The 14,493-nt window shown below is 34.5% G+C and overlaps 1 protein-coding gene across 19 annotated transcripts in view; it reads left to right on the forward strand.

Annotated features, from left to right (window-relative positions):
* The window catches only part of DLG1 (discs large MAGUK scaffold protein 1), a 262,589-nt gene that overhangs the window by 29,261 nt on the left and 218,835 nt on the right, over positions 1–14,493 (forward strand). Inside the window, exon 1 of one of the 19 annotated variants that reach the window (XM_070583453.1) lies at positions 9,530–9,606. The exons of 16 other annotated variants lie outside the window; for them this stretch is intronic. Coding sequence is in view for 2 of the 3 variants with exons in the window: in XM_070583450.1 (XP_070439551.1) it covers positions 10,110–10,139 (30 nt within the window). In the remaining variant the exon portion in view is untranslated. Of the gene's footprint in view, positions 1–9,529; positions 10,140–14,493 lie in introns of those variants that run through there. 2 more of the 19 variants (XM_070583450.1, XM_070583447.1) reach the window with 2 other exon arrangements.

Consider the following 14,493-nt stretch of genomic DNA (forward strand, 5'->3'; position numbering starts at 1 on the left):
CCTAGAGAGCACAAGTGAGGGAAAAGGTAAATACGCTGAGAAAAAGGAAAAATTAATACAAGGATGCTTCCTGCCACTAAGTGTGACTGATTGCTGGATCCTAGGCATTGCATCCCTGAGAAGCCATATAAACTGCATCCAAGGAAAGAAAGGGAAAGAATTTATCTACTGGCTTCTAGTGGGCAACACTTCCCCTGCACTTTAGGGTTGTAAGTTTTGGGGCACAAGGGATATGGTGTCTGGTTTTGTGGTTAACAGCAAAGCCCCAAGTGAGGAGGTAAGAGGATGAGAAGTGGACAGGAGGCCAGAGGCACAAGGTGTTGCTAGGCTGCTCAGGGTGAAAGGCAGATGTGAAGATGTGGGGGTGAACATTGTAATGAGTCAGGAGGGCCCTCAAGTCTGATAATGTCTTTACTCTTTTATAATCTAGTGGAATAGCCCACTCCATCTTTTTTTTTTCCTTTAAATGACACTAACTTTTTGAAGAGACCATGCTGGTTGTCTTGTAGAATACCACACATTGTGTATTTGTTTAGTTTGTTTCCTCATGTTGTTTAAGTCATTCCACTCAGTCCTCTATTTCTGGCAACAGGAAGTTAGGTGTAAACATTGATCAGACTTAGCAGACTCCACAGTGATAGACTGTGCTTCATAGTGCATCACATCAGAAAACATACGGTGTCAGGTTGTTGCACTTGTGATGGCAAGTTCGACTACTTAAAGGTGCTGACCTCTAGATCCTTCACTGTATGGATAGGCTTTTCTCTTTGTACTTATTAAGTATCTATGGGGTAGTACTTTAGCACCTTGTATTGAGTGAATTTGTACCTGATTCACCCACTAATAATTCTTGCCTGAATCACTTATTTCTTTAGAGGTTTCAAAATGTTGATTTCCCCCCTTAATTTTATCATTCCATTTGTATTAGCTGGTATTCTTCTGTAGAAAGTGTTTTTCCTCATCAACTAGGAATGAGCTTTTGTTCCTCCTGAAAAAACAGGGTAAAGCTTATATTTTCTTTTAATGACTAGTTTTTAGAGTTTATACAATAATCCCCTTTAAAGGTGGCTAATAAGTTTTCCCCCTTTTTCTTGCTCTTTCTTTTTAAAAAACTATCACTGTGGACTGAAAGGTTTTTATTTATTCAGTGTTTACAATCCATTTTAGTTATTCTTTGGATGCTCAGATTACTCCAAATTTGGGGGCTCCCTAGAAGGGATCCCTTTGTGTCCTTTTGACATGCCCCCGTTAGCCTTTGAGCGCATCTTTGCTTTCTGGCCCAATTTTCCCAAGTTCATTTTGAACTTTCACTGCCCCAGAACTAGGATCATCCAGTAACGATGGTTTCTGTTTCTTTGTTCCACATGATTGCCTTTTCTTTGAGGTATTATCTTTGAGAAGTAAGAGTGTAGAGGCAGGTGACACAGTCTTCCAGCTTTAGCCTTTGCCCCAGAACTGGTAAAATAAAATTTGAGAAACATTGCTGGTTTAACATATTACGTTATTGCTGTTTTGAAAACCAACACAATATATTCTTTCTTCCTTTCTTGAAAAGCACTAATGTGTTGTATAGGAATGGATTATAGTAATAACCTTATTATTTTCAAATTGCATAGTTTAAAGGGCATATTTCCATATATGATAATATTTTTAGATGTCACAGGAGCATGGATTCTTGCTGTAATCTCCTAACATATATGAGGTTTAGCCAGATTTTGGTCCTCAGTACTTGGAGTTGATAATCACTTTAGAATTCAGCAAGCTGTAGTTGAGGGATGTTGTGACTGCCCAAACTTATGTTATTACCATGTAGGAAAACTGATATTAGAACTCAGAACTTCAGGCTTCAAGGCAGATGTTTCTATCTTACTTTATTTAATGACTGTTTCGGTAATTGGACTTGTTACCTAGACAAATGAAAATATCACAATAAAGTTAATAAAATAAGGAGAGAAAGAACTAGTTTTAATAGAGAAACATAACAGGCAAGTTGGTAAAAAAAAAAATTTGCAGAAATAATGAATGTAAGAAAATGAAATCCCTCCCTGCAGCCATGCCTGCTGAAAATAGTTTGGGATCATACATTCTGCCACGTTTTTCTATGCATATATCTAGTATTAATTTAAACAACTCCACAAATAATCACATTGTACTAGCATACTCTTAGCTTGTGTTTTTGTAGCGTTGTGTTTCAGCATATCTGAATTATGCTTTGGCTTTCTTTCCCTATCTGTATATATGGATATACCACATTCTTATTAATTGCTGCCTGGTATTCCTTTATGGATATTTGTCTTTTTTGATAGGCATTTGGCCCCTTTCTAATTTTTGTAATTACAGACTGCTGCAGTGAACCAGAGTGCCAATTATTTAACTGGATTTGAGCCTCTAAGAAAACTTGGGCATTTTGTTCTAAGATCTTCTTTTTCTAATGATAGACATTAGACTGATTTAAAATATGATTCCTTTTAATCTCTTCTCTGAAATAGGGTGTTTTTTAATTTAGTTTTTAAAACTTGAACTAAAAAGAACCAGAAAATAAGAACTATTTTATTTTTAATCCTTTAACATTCTTCCATTTTCTTAAAGAAAACCACTTCACTGTTGAGAGCCATTTAGTTTATAGTAACATTCCTAAAACTCGCTAAGTTTTGAGGATGGATAGATAAGTTCCATTTAAGGTTTCCATCAATTTTTAAGGTTTTTAGTTGTCAGTTTATATCATGAATTGAGAATACATATTATTTTTCTCTGCCTTATTTTTTCCTGAAAGGTAGAATTCAATACTGTTCAGATAGACTGATAACTTCTCTGTTAGAGTAGACTACTGCTTTGGTTTGCTTTCAGGAAGAAAGCAAAGGAAAATTTTAAAATAGTAATTTCATTTGTTTTATTCCTTTTTAAAAAAATACTTGCTTAACTCCTGTTTCTTTGATAAGAACATTTAAAGTTATGTGAATGCTACCAACAACTACCTTTTACAAATTCTACTTTGAGTTGAAGTAGAATATTTGTTATCCCTGAAATTCTTTGCTCCAGTATCTTTATTTGTGCCACTCCTTCCAACTGGAAAGTCTGTACCATACCCCATCTTGCATGGCCTAGCTCAGAAACCTTCCATGTGAGGTCTTCACCCATCTTTTAGCTGAAACTAATCTCAACTGAATGTCTGTGTACCTTTGGGATTTTCTTATGGGACTTATATTTTACTGTTATTTAGGCCCTTTTTCAGTCTCTCTTTTTAAAAAATTTATTATTTTGAAAAAAAATTTACATTTACAGAAAAATTACAAGAATAGTAAAATAAACTGCTGTTTTGTCACATTTGCTTGCTCTCTGTATACTCACACATATATATAAACTTTTATTTTATTTTTGCTGACCCATTGGGGAACAAATTACAGACATCATGGTCTTTTACCCTCAAATACTTCAGCATGTATATCCGCTAAAGTAGGATATTTTCGTAAAAAAATTTTTTTTTAGTTTTATATGAACATTTCTAAAAACGTCTAGTATACAATTATCAGACTGAGGAAATTTAAAAGTGATACAATGCTATTATCTATACAGTGCTGCTGTCAGTCCATATTCAAATTCAGCACCCTTCTTACCTTTGGTACCATCTGTCCTGTGATTCTGTACCCCTGAAACAGCCCTCTAGCTCAATTCTTACTGTGGACTTTGGAAGAGAGCTGACAGACCTTTAAAGTACAACTTCGTGAATTGTCACAATTTTGAATTCCTGCCTTCAAAACAATTGACAGTCCTACATATTGGTGGTTGGCTCTGTTTCCTGTTTCCTTTATCAGTGTCCTCAAGATTCTTATCCTTCTTCCTGATGCTTTGTTTCTATAGCAGAATGTCTCTGACTTTCAGAGACAATACATCACAGAGACACTAGTGTTAACTCTCTCTTCCCATCACCAGATTTGCAGTGTTGTCTCTTTTAATTCCAGTTTTTAAGTGGTGTGTTATTAAAAAAATAAAATGTACGAAATTTGAAATAATGTACCACCCCTATGGCAGAGCCCCTGTAATTTAAAAATGTCATCAAGACCAAACTGATAGGTGTACCAGGTGCATTGTTCATGGAGTGTCTGCAAGTGATTTTGATGACCAGTATGCTGCTATTTTACATTCACTACTATATAGTTTTTTATATTTTTATGTTTATATCTTATAACAGTCTTCTCTCCGTGTTCAAATGATAGTTGCTAGTGCTAGAACTGAAGGACATACCCTGAAATCAATAACTTTGAAATGAAAGTGAAATGTAATGATATGCTATGAGAGAAGTGAAACAACTGCCATATTATGCCAAGCTGTTAATCTGGGAGAAAACATGGCAAAATATTATGCAGTGACTAAGAAAATAAGTCTGTGTTAAAGCTTGAGTATGCCACAGTGATTGTAGATTTATGTGCTGCAAGAAGGCATCCCTGATTAGTCTTGAATTATGAGTTTTGATATATGACATTTTCAGTAACTCATTTAAATAATTTTCATTGTTCTATATCTGTATCTGCATCTAATAGTATCTTCACTATTAGAACAATGATAGCTCCTCATGTGCTCTTAAAAAAACCCAGCCCACTCCCCTTTTTTTGGATTGCCAAAGTGGTACATACTTATTTCAAAAATTCCTAATTTTATAGAAATATGTTTTCAATTATCTGAAATATGTTTTCAATTATCTGAAAGTTACCTTCTCGAATAATAAATACTAACAGCTTCTATTACGCTCTTGATCCTTTTCTCTTTTGGAGTCCCGTTTTCTCCTCTCCTCATTTAATATCTATAACCTCTTTCTCTCTCTTGGGCCTTTGCTCCCTTCTTTCCTTTCTCCTATAAATAAATATGTTCAAAGATTTCAGTAAAAGAAAAAGAAACCTAAACAGTTGCTTCTCAGTAGGACTCTATAGCTTTCCTGCTCTTCCTAGCTAAGCTTCTTGACCTTCTACTTTTTTCCTTCTCATTCCTAGGATATTGTAACCTGGCTTCTGACATTCCTTTTCCGCAGTAACTGCTCTCTCTCTTTTTCAGTTATTTGCTTTTAACAAAACAAAAACAAAAAAACTCTGATTAAAAGATCATTCAGGCATATCTTAGAACACACATTTACAGAGAAATGTGCATTGTTGAAAGTCAGTCTTTTTTTTATATTCTCTCCCTGAGATAACCTCTTTTAACCATTTGGTATATTTGTTCAGCTAATCCTACATGTTAATTAATATGTTATTTAGCTCATATATATATTTAAAATGAGAGATATATACATATCATTCTGTAACTTGCTTTCTATTCTTTACATTTAGATCTATTTCAGTACATTGTATAATGTAGGGCATATTGCTTAATTTCTCTTCCTTTAGTTTCATCATCTATAAAGTGGAGATGATAACAGAACTCACCTCGTATGGTGCTTGTAAGTATGAAATAGGATAATTTATGTAAAACTTAAATCAGAGTCCAACAGATGTATTAGTGCTCAGTAAATGATAGATTTTTAAAATAAAGAATATTATTTATATTAAAATGTTGCATACTCATTATTAGTAGTTTCTCAGTGTACAAAGGATGAAGAACATAAATCCCTCTTCAATGTCATTTTAGGTCTTTACCTTCCCTGATTTTTTTTGTGGCATTTGCTGCAATCTGCTCTCTGCTTTTGAAAATTTTTTCTCTTCCTGGCAACTCTTTGCCCCATTGGATAGTCTTCTTTTTGTGTCAGTGTTATTTAAAAAAAAAATTAGTCATACAGAAACTATTGAGAATATTATGAGTATCCATGTACCTATTACCTCGCTTAAGAAAATAAAATATTATAAATATAGTTCAAGACCGCTTGTTTTCCACCCTGATTACATTGTCTGCCTCATCCCCCAGAATTAACCACTGTTTTGAATTTGGTGCTTATCATTCCCATATACTTTCCATTCTTACAGTTTTCTTCATGTTTCTTGTGCTTGGAATTTATTGAGTTTCTTGGGTCTGTAGGTTTATAGTTTTCACCAAATTTGGAAATTTTTTCTCCATTATTTCTAAACTATTTTTCCTGTTCCCTCTCCTTTTCTTTAGGGACTCTAAGTAGATATATATTGGGTTCATCAAATTTGTCCCATAACTCACTGATATGATTCACTTTTTTTCAGTCTTTTTCTCTGTGTGTTATATTTTGGGCAGTTTCTATTGGTCTGTCTTTAAGTTCAATTAGTCTTTTCTTCTGAAGTGTCTAATCTTCTGTTAATCTCATTCAGTCAGTTTTTTTTCCCCAGATATTTTAATTTTTAGCTCTAGAAGTTTGATTTGGTTCCTTTTTTGTTTTCCATGTCTCATTAACATTCTCATGCTTTCCTCTATCTTAATGAACATATGGGATAGATTTACAATAATTTTTAAAATATCCTTGTGTGCTAATTCTATCATCTGCCATTTCTGGGTCTGTTTTTATTGATTGACTTTTCTCCTCTCTGGTTGTGTTTTCCTGCTTCTTTACATACGTGGTAATTTTTATTGGATTTTGCAGACATGAATTTTGCCTTTGAAGGGTCTTAGATATTTTTGCATTCCTTTAACTATTCCTGAGCTTTGTTTTGGGATACAGTTAAATTACTTGGAAAGAGCTTGATCCTTGTGAAGCTCGCTTTTAATCTTTTTTAGTGAGACAGGCAGCCTTTAGCATAGGGTTAATTTTGTCTTAGTTACTGTGACAGTATTTTTCTGAGTACTTCCACTCAGCGCCCCGTATATTAGGAATTTTTCCATTAACTTGGCCCTGTGAGCTCTGGGGATTGTTTCACCTGCTTCTTTCTGTGATTCCTTCCTCAGCCTCAGGTTTCCTTATGTGCATGACTGATCAGAACGAATGTGAAGACTTGAGGGGGCCTCTGCAGATCTGTGGAGCTCTCTCTATGCAGCTCTCTCCTCTCTGATATTCTTACCTGTGAATTTTAGACCCCTTCACGTTCCTGAATCCTCAGCTCTCCTCCTCACCTTGTATGGCTACGCTTTGTTTAGCTTCCCCCTCCCTCTGCTGCAGCCTAGAAACTTTTTCCAGGCAGTTACCTGTGGCGTTTACAGGACTCACTCGTTTGTTTTCTTCTCACAGGGACCATTGTTTTCCACTGCCTTTGTCCACTTTCTGAAAATCATTGTTCCTTATTTGTCCAGTTTTTTAGTTGTTATAAGGTAGGAGAGTTGATCTGTTCCCTATTATTCTATTGTGGTTGGGAACAATTGCCTGTATATAGAAAGCCATTGGTTTCTAAAATACTGTTAATTATCTTATGCACCTGAATATTAGGTGAGGTGTTGCCGTCCCGAAAGGCTTATATTTGAGACCTTCTGAAGTTGCTCATATTACAGGGTAATTTCTAAGTTATTTTGCATGGCAATTGACTATTTGAGAAGAACACGTTGACTTGAAATGTCCTTTAGTCAGTGTCTGTTTGGATGTTTATAGAATATGCAGTGAGTGTAGAATTTAACACAGATTAAATAATAATTCCTGAGTATGACCTTAAAATCTGCAAGTGCTGGATGTTGTATGCAAGTGTTTTTGAAAGACTAAGAAGTGTACTAAAGAGTAATGTAGAGATTATATTATAGAGATTATAATAAATAATTCAGCAAATATTTATTGAGCTCCTCTTACATGCTGGTCACATGCCCCCAGGTGCTGGGCATAAAATGGTAAATACGTGAGATATTCTTGAGTTTTGCCCTATTGGAGCTTAGAATCCAATGAATTTAGAAACTGAAACATATGAATGTTGTAAGTGGAAAGACTCTTAGAAGCCATTGAGTTTTTTTATTTTACAAAAAAGGAAATTGAGACCTCCCAAAAGAAAATGACTACTTAAAGTTACACAACCATTTAATGGGTTGAAACATTATGTCTGACTCTTGGTATAGTGATTTTCGACCTCCGCTGTTAAATGAGGTCTGTCATACTTAAGAATTCCTTCTCTCTCTGGGCTAGACTATTTTAGATATAGTAAAAATTTCACATAAAGAAATTTCAAGGGCCGGCCCTGTGCGTGAGTTGCTAAGTTGGCGCACTCTGCTTTGGTGGCCCAGGGTTTCGCTGGTTTGGATCCTGGGCATGAACATGGTACCACTCATCAGGCCATGCTGAATTGGCGTCCTGCATAGCACAACCAGCAGGATGTACAACTAGAATATACACCTATGTACTGGGGGGCTTTGGGAAGAAGAAGAAGAAGAAGAAGACAAAAAAAAAAAAGATTGGCAACAAATCTTAGCTCAGGTGCCAATCTTTAAAAAAAAAAAATTCGGAACACTAAGAAACCGGCTAAAGAGTTCATATACCTCTTTATTTTCCCTCACAGAATGCAGTGCTTAGTCATTATTTAGATATTACCTGCATTGTTTTCAGTATTTTTCCCAAAAATGATAAACTTTAATTATTTAAGGAGTCATGGGCCTTGAGTGAGCTTTACTCTTTCACAGTGGGAGCAAATGATTGTTGGAATGGGTGGGAAGAAGGGGATACTCTCCGTCTCTGACAGAGCATGTAATTTCCAGGTTGTCTGTTGCACATGGGGAAAGAATTGTGTTGGCCCATGGTGAAATTTACTTCTGCCCACCACCCAAGTCTTATAACGACATACATATATGTACATGTATGCAGATAAATAGCTGTAACTAGCATTTATTGAGCACTGAACAAGGTTGGCATTATTTTAAATTCTGTCTTGTATTATTTCATTTAATCCTTAGAACAGTCCCATTAGACTCTGTTCAAGGTAAAGTCCCACTGGATCTGTTTCATGTATATCCTATTGGGCTTGAAACAAAAGTATCACCTGATAGCCAATCAATAATAGTAATAACCATAATGATGATGCTTATTTTGTGATAGGTACTATCCAAGTGATACACATCTCTTAACTCTTTCATAACTTTTATAGTTAAATTTGGTTTACTATGAAAGTTGCTAATGCAGCCCATGATATTTGAAACATTGGGAGTAGGAGTGGGGTAGAAGAAGCAAATGGGAACAGTTCAGTTTGAATTTGAGGTCATTCATAATATCTGTAAACTCTGAAGAAACCTTGTGGGCAGAAATTGCAGGTAATACTCTACTATGTATACATTTTTATGAGGGAGTGTGACTGCAAGCTTATGACACTGAAAGCCAGTTGCATCCCTGTGCCTCGTCCCCTGTCAGCCTTTCTAGCTGTGTTTCCAGTGATCTTGAGGACAGAATGTGAATTTGCAAAGTTAGGCTACTTCTGGGTTAAAAACGAAGTCTTCTTGAGGAGTTTGAAATGGCACATAGTTATAATTATCTTTTTGTGGTCTTGATTTTTTTGGGGGGGTAAAGGATTAGGTGAAATGGATTTAGTAAGGCACTAAAGTTAAAATCTGGCTTTATTGGGAAAATGTTATTATTGTTATTTTTTAGTAAAGAGAGAAGAGGTGAGTTTTAGAGATAATATTTTAAATTACTGCATTTTGTTCTTCCTTCTCCCCTTCTCAAAAATACCACATGGAATATTCCATTCATTACTGCCTGAGAAAGTCATTACTTTGCAAGCTGCAGTTGCTGAAATGGTTTAGTGGAAGAAATGTTTGCTTGTACGTATATATATATATATATTTTTTTTTAGTGTTTTTTTTTTTTTGGTAGTTGTGTTTTGACTGTCCAAATGGTAGCAAACAAGAAGAAGCAGATTTAAATTTATATCGGGCAAACGTGTTTGTGGAGCATTTCATCAGATGACTCCCTGTCAGCCTCCTATCTTGAAAAGAGGGATTAATGAAATACCTTCTGAAGCAGCAGTGAACTCTTGTGGAATAAATCCTGACATCTTTCACAGTGTTTTGTGGGATAATTTCAAGTTCTTCAGATACAGATTACATAAAGAAGCTTGTAGGACACGTGACACATTCTGATTTCTTGTATTTTAAATAGTAGAAAAATTGCTACCTCTAAGAATGGATCCTGGAGAGATCTTGTCACAGTTATAACTTTTTATCTATGGTTTTATCTCACAACTTTATTTTTAATTTTTTATTCTTATAGACAAAATAGTTTGCAATAAACTGCTTTATATATAAAGTATTGTAATGGTAGAATAATGGATTGCCTGTGCATTGTAACCACAAAGGTAAGATACAGTATGCTTGCTACATTTCATTGTTAGTGACAGAATGTGAGAGACCTTTTTGTTCACAATGTATTTTAAAAATAAAGTGTAACCATTGTTATATTTTTGAAAATAGATATTTGAATCCATGTGATGCTTAGTTTGTATCCCTTAGGAAAGGTAGTATTCTGAAATGTGTTTCAGATAGCTAAAAATAGTGTATTGAACAGATATTTTTTTCCCTGAGATTTATAGGAAGCTTTTCTCCCAACAGCAGAGGTTTGTAAGGCCTTGATTATGCTTAAATCTTTTAGGTATATTCTCAAAATTCTCCCCCTCTACTTTAGTTTCTCTCCCAACGTCTTGTGCTGGTTGAAAGTATAACTCATTTTGAGAACATTTTCTGGACTCTTCCATCTATTGCAAATATAGTTAATTTTTTTTAAGAAGAGGAAAATAGTCAAGTTCTGATTATGTTGCCTTGGAAAGATCTTGATTAGGGTTTAAAATGATTAAACTTCTGTAAGTGCTCCTTAAAGTACTTGTTTTCAAGTCTGTTTTGCTCATTTTCCTCAAGTGCAGCATACTTGACATAATCTCTAAGTTTGGTTTCTTTTGTTTTTGAGCACCAGTTTGTGGACATTGTGTGATTTTGTAAGATTCAGGATGCTTACATTTTAAATTTATACTTTGGTTTTTAAACTATGGAATAATTTACTATTTTGCTTTCATTTCTATAAACATGACATAGTTATTGTTAGATGAAATTGTTGAGATTTTAAATTATGTTCAGTAAATAGAAGTAAATTTGTAAATTCTGAAAGTCGGCTATTCCTATGTAGTGAATTATTTCTCACAAGAGGAAAAGCGAGAAAACTGATGGAAATTAGTTTTGTTTGCTTGTTGCTCACAGAGTTAATAGTTCAAACAATAGTAGTTTTGATCAGGTACAAACATATTCATTATCTGGTCCCATTCTGTTTATTAGGGGATGTCTTCTCTGTGCCTCTAGGTAAACTGTCTCATTGGAATATTCTTAAAGAATGTTTAAAGGGCAGTAAGCCTGGAAAACAGTTTTGTTTTGTTTCTCTGAGTTCTTTCCATGGTTGTCTGTGGTTTGTTCTCCCAGTGATTTACCTTTTTTCACTTCATTTTAGTTTTCATTTCTGCTATTATAGCAAGGTTATTTGAAATCATCTATCTCCTCTCTGCTCTGTCTTTCTTGATAGATTAAAAAATTTTTGCATTTGACTCTTTTTAAGCAAAAGAGAGCTAAACTACTATTGTTAAAAATTGTATGGAATCAACATCCTAAAGTTTCTATAAATTATTATTATGTAAGTGTTAAAGCAAAAATAGAAAAAGATGTAGGTTGGAAATTAGGAGGCCTAAAACATTATTTGTAGTTACTTTTGAAAGAGCTAAATTAAAATGATTACTTCTATTATTAGAAATAAAAACCCTTTGAACATATTTAACCAATAACTGCAGCAAGAAGAGCAAAATTCTTCATTTTCTTTTCATCTAAGGCGCTACATGTTTTTTCCCCCTTGGGTCGTTGCTCTCTTTTCTGATTTTTAGAGAGCTTTATGGTTTTACATGTGTTTTTAAAGTCTGACAGTATAGTTGATGTAATTCTGTCATGTTAATACTAAAACACCTTTCCAAGTGAGATTTTTTCATCATCCGCCTCCCCTCTCTCCCACTTGTGTAGGCACGGTGAGCTAGGTAGGCATGTTGCATCACTGCTGCCATGGCTACCCTAAGAACAGGCATGTGGGCTGAGCTAAAGCAGTGGTGATTAGTTTTCCAGGTTTTCTCCCCCCGTAACTATATGTTCTTCACAATGAAGACTCTTATTTTAAAACGTTTACAAATGACTAGGTTGTGAGATGTGATGACTGAATCATCACTGCTGCCGATCTGCCAGATCTTGGCTCCAGTTACAGTAGTAGATTAATGCCGTTCCTGTTGAGGATGGTCAGAAATAGCTCTACATTCCTTTTCTGATTAATACATTTTAAGCACAAATGTCATGTTTCTTTTGCCTCTGAGTGAAAATGAAAATGTGTTTCCTCTTTGAATTTTTAAAAATAATCCTCTGAATTTAGATATTTTGCAGGGGAAAAGATCCTAGTGAGCATTATCTATCATGGCAGTATTTCTGATTATTGTGAGTATACGTACATAGATTTTTATGTAGTTTAGTCAGCTTGGATACAATATTTTATTTTGTGCCTTTCCACGTAATGTCTTTCTGAGATATTTACTTTTGTGTCCGTGAATCCTTATATTCTTGACTAGCTCCTTTGTAAATGTATGTCAGCTGGGATAGAGTTAATGTTGTTAGGGGGCCTGGTGGGGAAGTATAGTTTTTTCAGGCTCATTAACCCTATAAGAAAATTAGCATACGAGGTCCAACAAGTGATTTGGGAGTGTTGTTAATATACAGTATGTTTTCTTTTGTTAGCAGTAAAGCACTATATAAACTGCAGCTAAGGTCATTCGTATCTTTAGTGTAGAGATTTCTCAGTGTCCATTAACTTCTGAGAGAGGGAGTTGCATAACCTTAGTACCAGAATTTCTTCAGTAGAATCATGTCTTTCTCCATCTTTTGTTATACTGCTTATTGATCAAGTAGAAAAGGGATGTTCTCTATCTCTATTAATTTTAGAGTCATTTCGCACAAGTTTAGGTGACAGGAAAAAAGACTTGAAAAAGAAATTTTTCCCGTATGTTCTTCACTAAGCTTAGGAAAGAGAAAAGGAACTTTCATATTTCAGGAGATTCTCTTACACTCAGTACCAATTGTTATTATTTTTATTATTTAACTTATTTGCCAAAACTTGGGAGTCTGTGTTAACTTGAACTGTTAGGGCAGTTGCTGTTAGGGCAATATTTGAAGTATATGCAGTCTCGGGGGTCTCTTCCAGTTAAGGAATTGCCAATACGTTTGTTTTAGGAGTTGCAGACTAAGTTTTCAGTATTTTTAAGTCTTTTTTTCGATTCTTGTGAGGTGTTTGCTTCTTTGAGATCTTGATGCATAATAATTTTCTCTGTTTGTAAGTCCTTACCCCCAGATCTTACTAACTCTTCAGATTCCAGCTAATAGATTACTTCCTCAGGGAAGCCTTCCTTGATGCCCAAGCTTAAATAAAGTTCCTCTACTTCTATAAGTATACTTTACTTTTCCTTTATAACACACAGTGTATTTGTGTATTTGTGTGATTCTTTGTTGATGTCAGTTCTGTTACTGGACTATAAGCTTTACAAAAGTAAGACTGTTTTGTTCTCCGTGTTATCCCCGATGCCTGACCAAGTGTCTGAGCATCTCCATATAGTGGATGCTCAGTAAATAATTGTTCAATGAATGAACTTTGGCACAGATGTTCCAAACTTACGGATTTAAAAAAAATGAATATCTTACTTTGAAATGCATTTTAAGTCTTATTTTGAATATGGTTATATGTTGACATCCTGGAATTATCACTAAAATTTATTTCTCTTTTTGTATTTATAATGAATCAAAAGGATCCAGAAAGTGGCCTATCTTCCCAGTGTTTTCCACTTGTTTCTTAGTTTATGGTGGGGATGGAATAGATCATCATGTCTTGACACTTAATTGGCTACTAGTCACTCAAGTATTTGATTTGTTGACTGATTGTATATACATGGTGTATGTTTTTTTTTTCTGGCTTATACTTAATTTAGGAGAGACAGATCCTTTTTCATTTTATAGGACTTGCCTCCATCTTTAACCTGCAAAATGTTAACTAGCAACGTCAGCATTGTCCAATAGAACTTTATCCACTGATGGAAATGTGGTATATCTGTGCAGTTCTATTCATTAGTACATGAAATGGGGCCAATTTGACAGAGGAACTGAATTTTAATTTTAACCAATTTAACTAGGCTTATAGTATTGATTTGTAACAACCATTCTCATACACCAGCCAACCCTTCACTTATTTGCTCCTCCTAAATTTTTAAACATTTTTTTTGAGTGAGTAGTAAACTCACATATTACTCAAAATAAACTCAAGAATCAAAACTGTCATTAAAAGGTTTATGTAGCTATGTCTCACTTCTATTCCATCTCTCTCTGGCCCTCATAGGAAATTATTTTTATTTGTTTCTATCTTTCCAGTGTTTATACATATACAAGAATTAAGAATGTTTTTATTTCTCCCTTTCCTTATACAATAGATAGTTTTATATTTATACAATCTTTTGCCCCTTGCTGGTTTTACTTATAATATCCTGGTCTCTCTATTTTAGTACACAGTGCTTTTCCTCATTAATTTTTACAGAAATAAAGTATTTCATTGTGTGAATGTATCATAGTTTCTTTAACCAAACATGGACTTCTTTTTTT

This window comes from Equus przewalskii, chromosome 18, assembly GCF_037783145.1.
Source record: "Equus przewalskii isolate Varuska chromosome 18, EquPr2, whole genome shotgun sequence".
Taxonomy (NCBI): domain Eukaryota; kingdom Metazoa; phylum Chordata; class Mammalia; order Perissodactyla; family Equidae; genus Equus; species Equus przewalskii.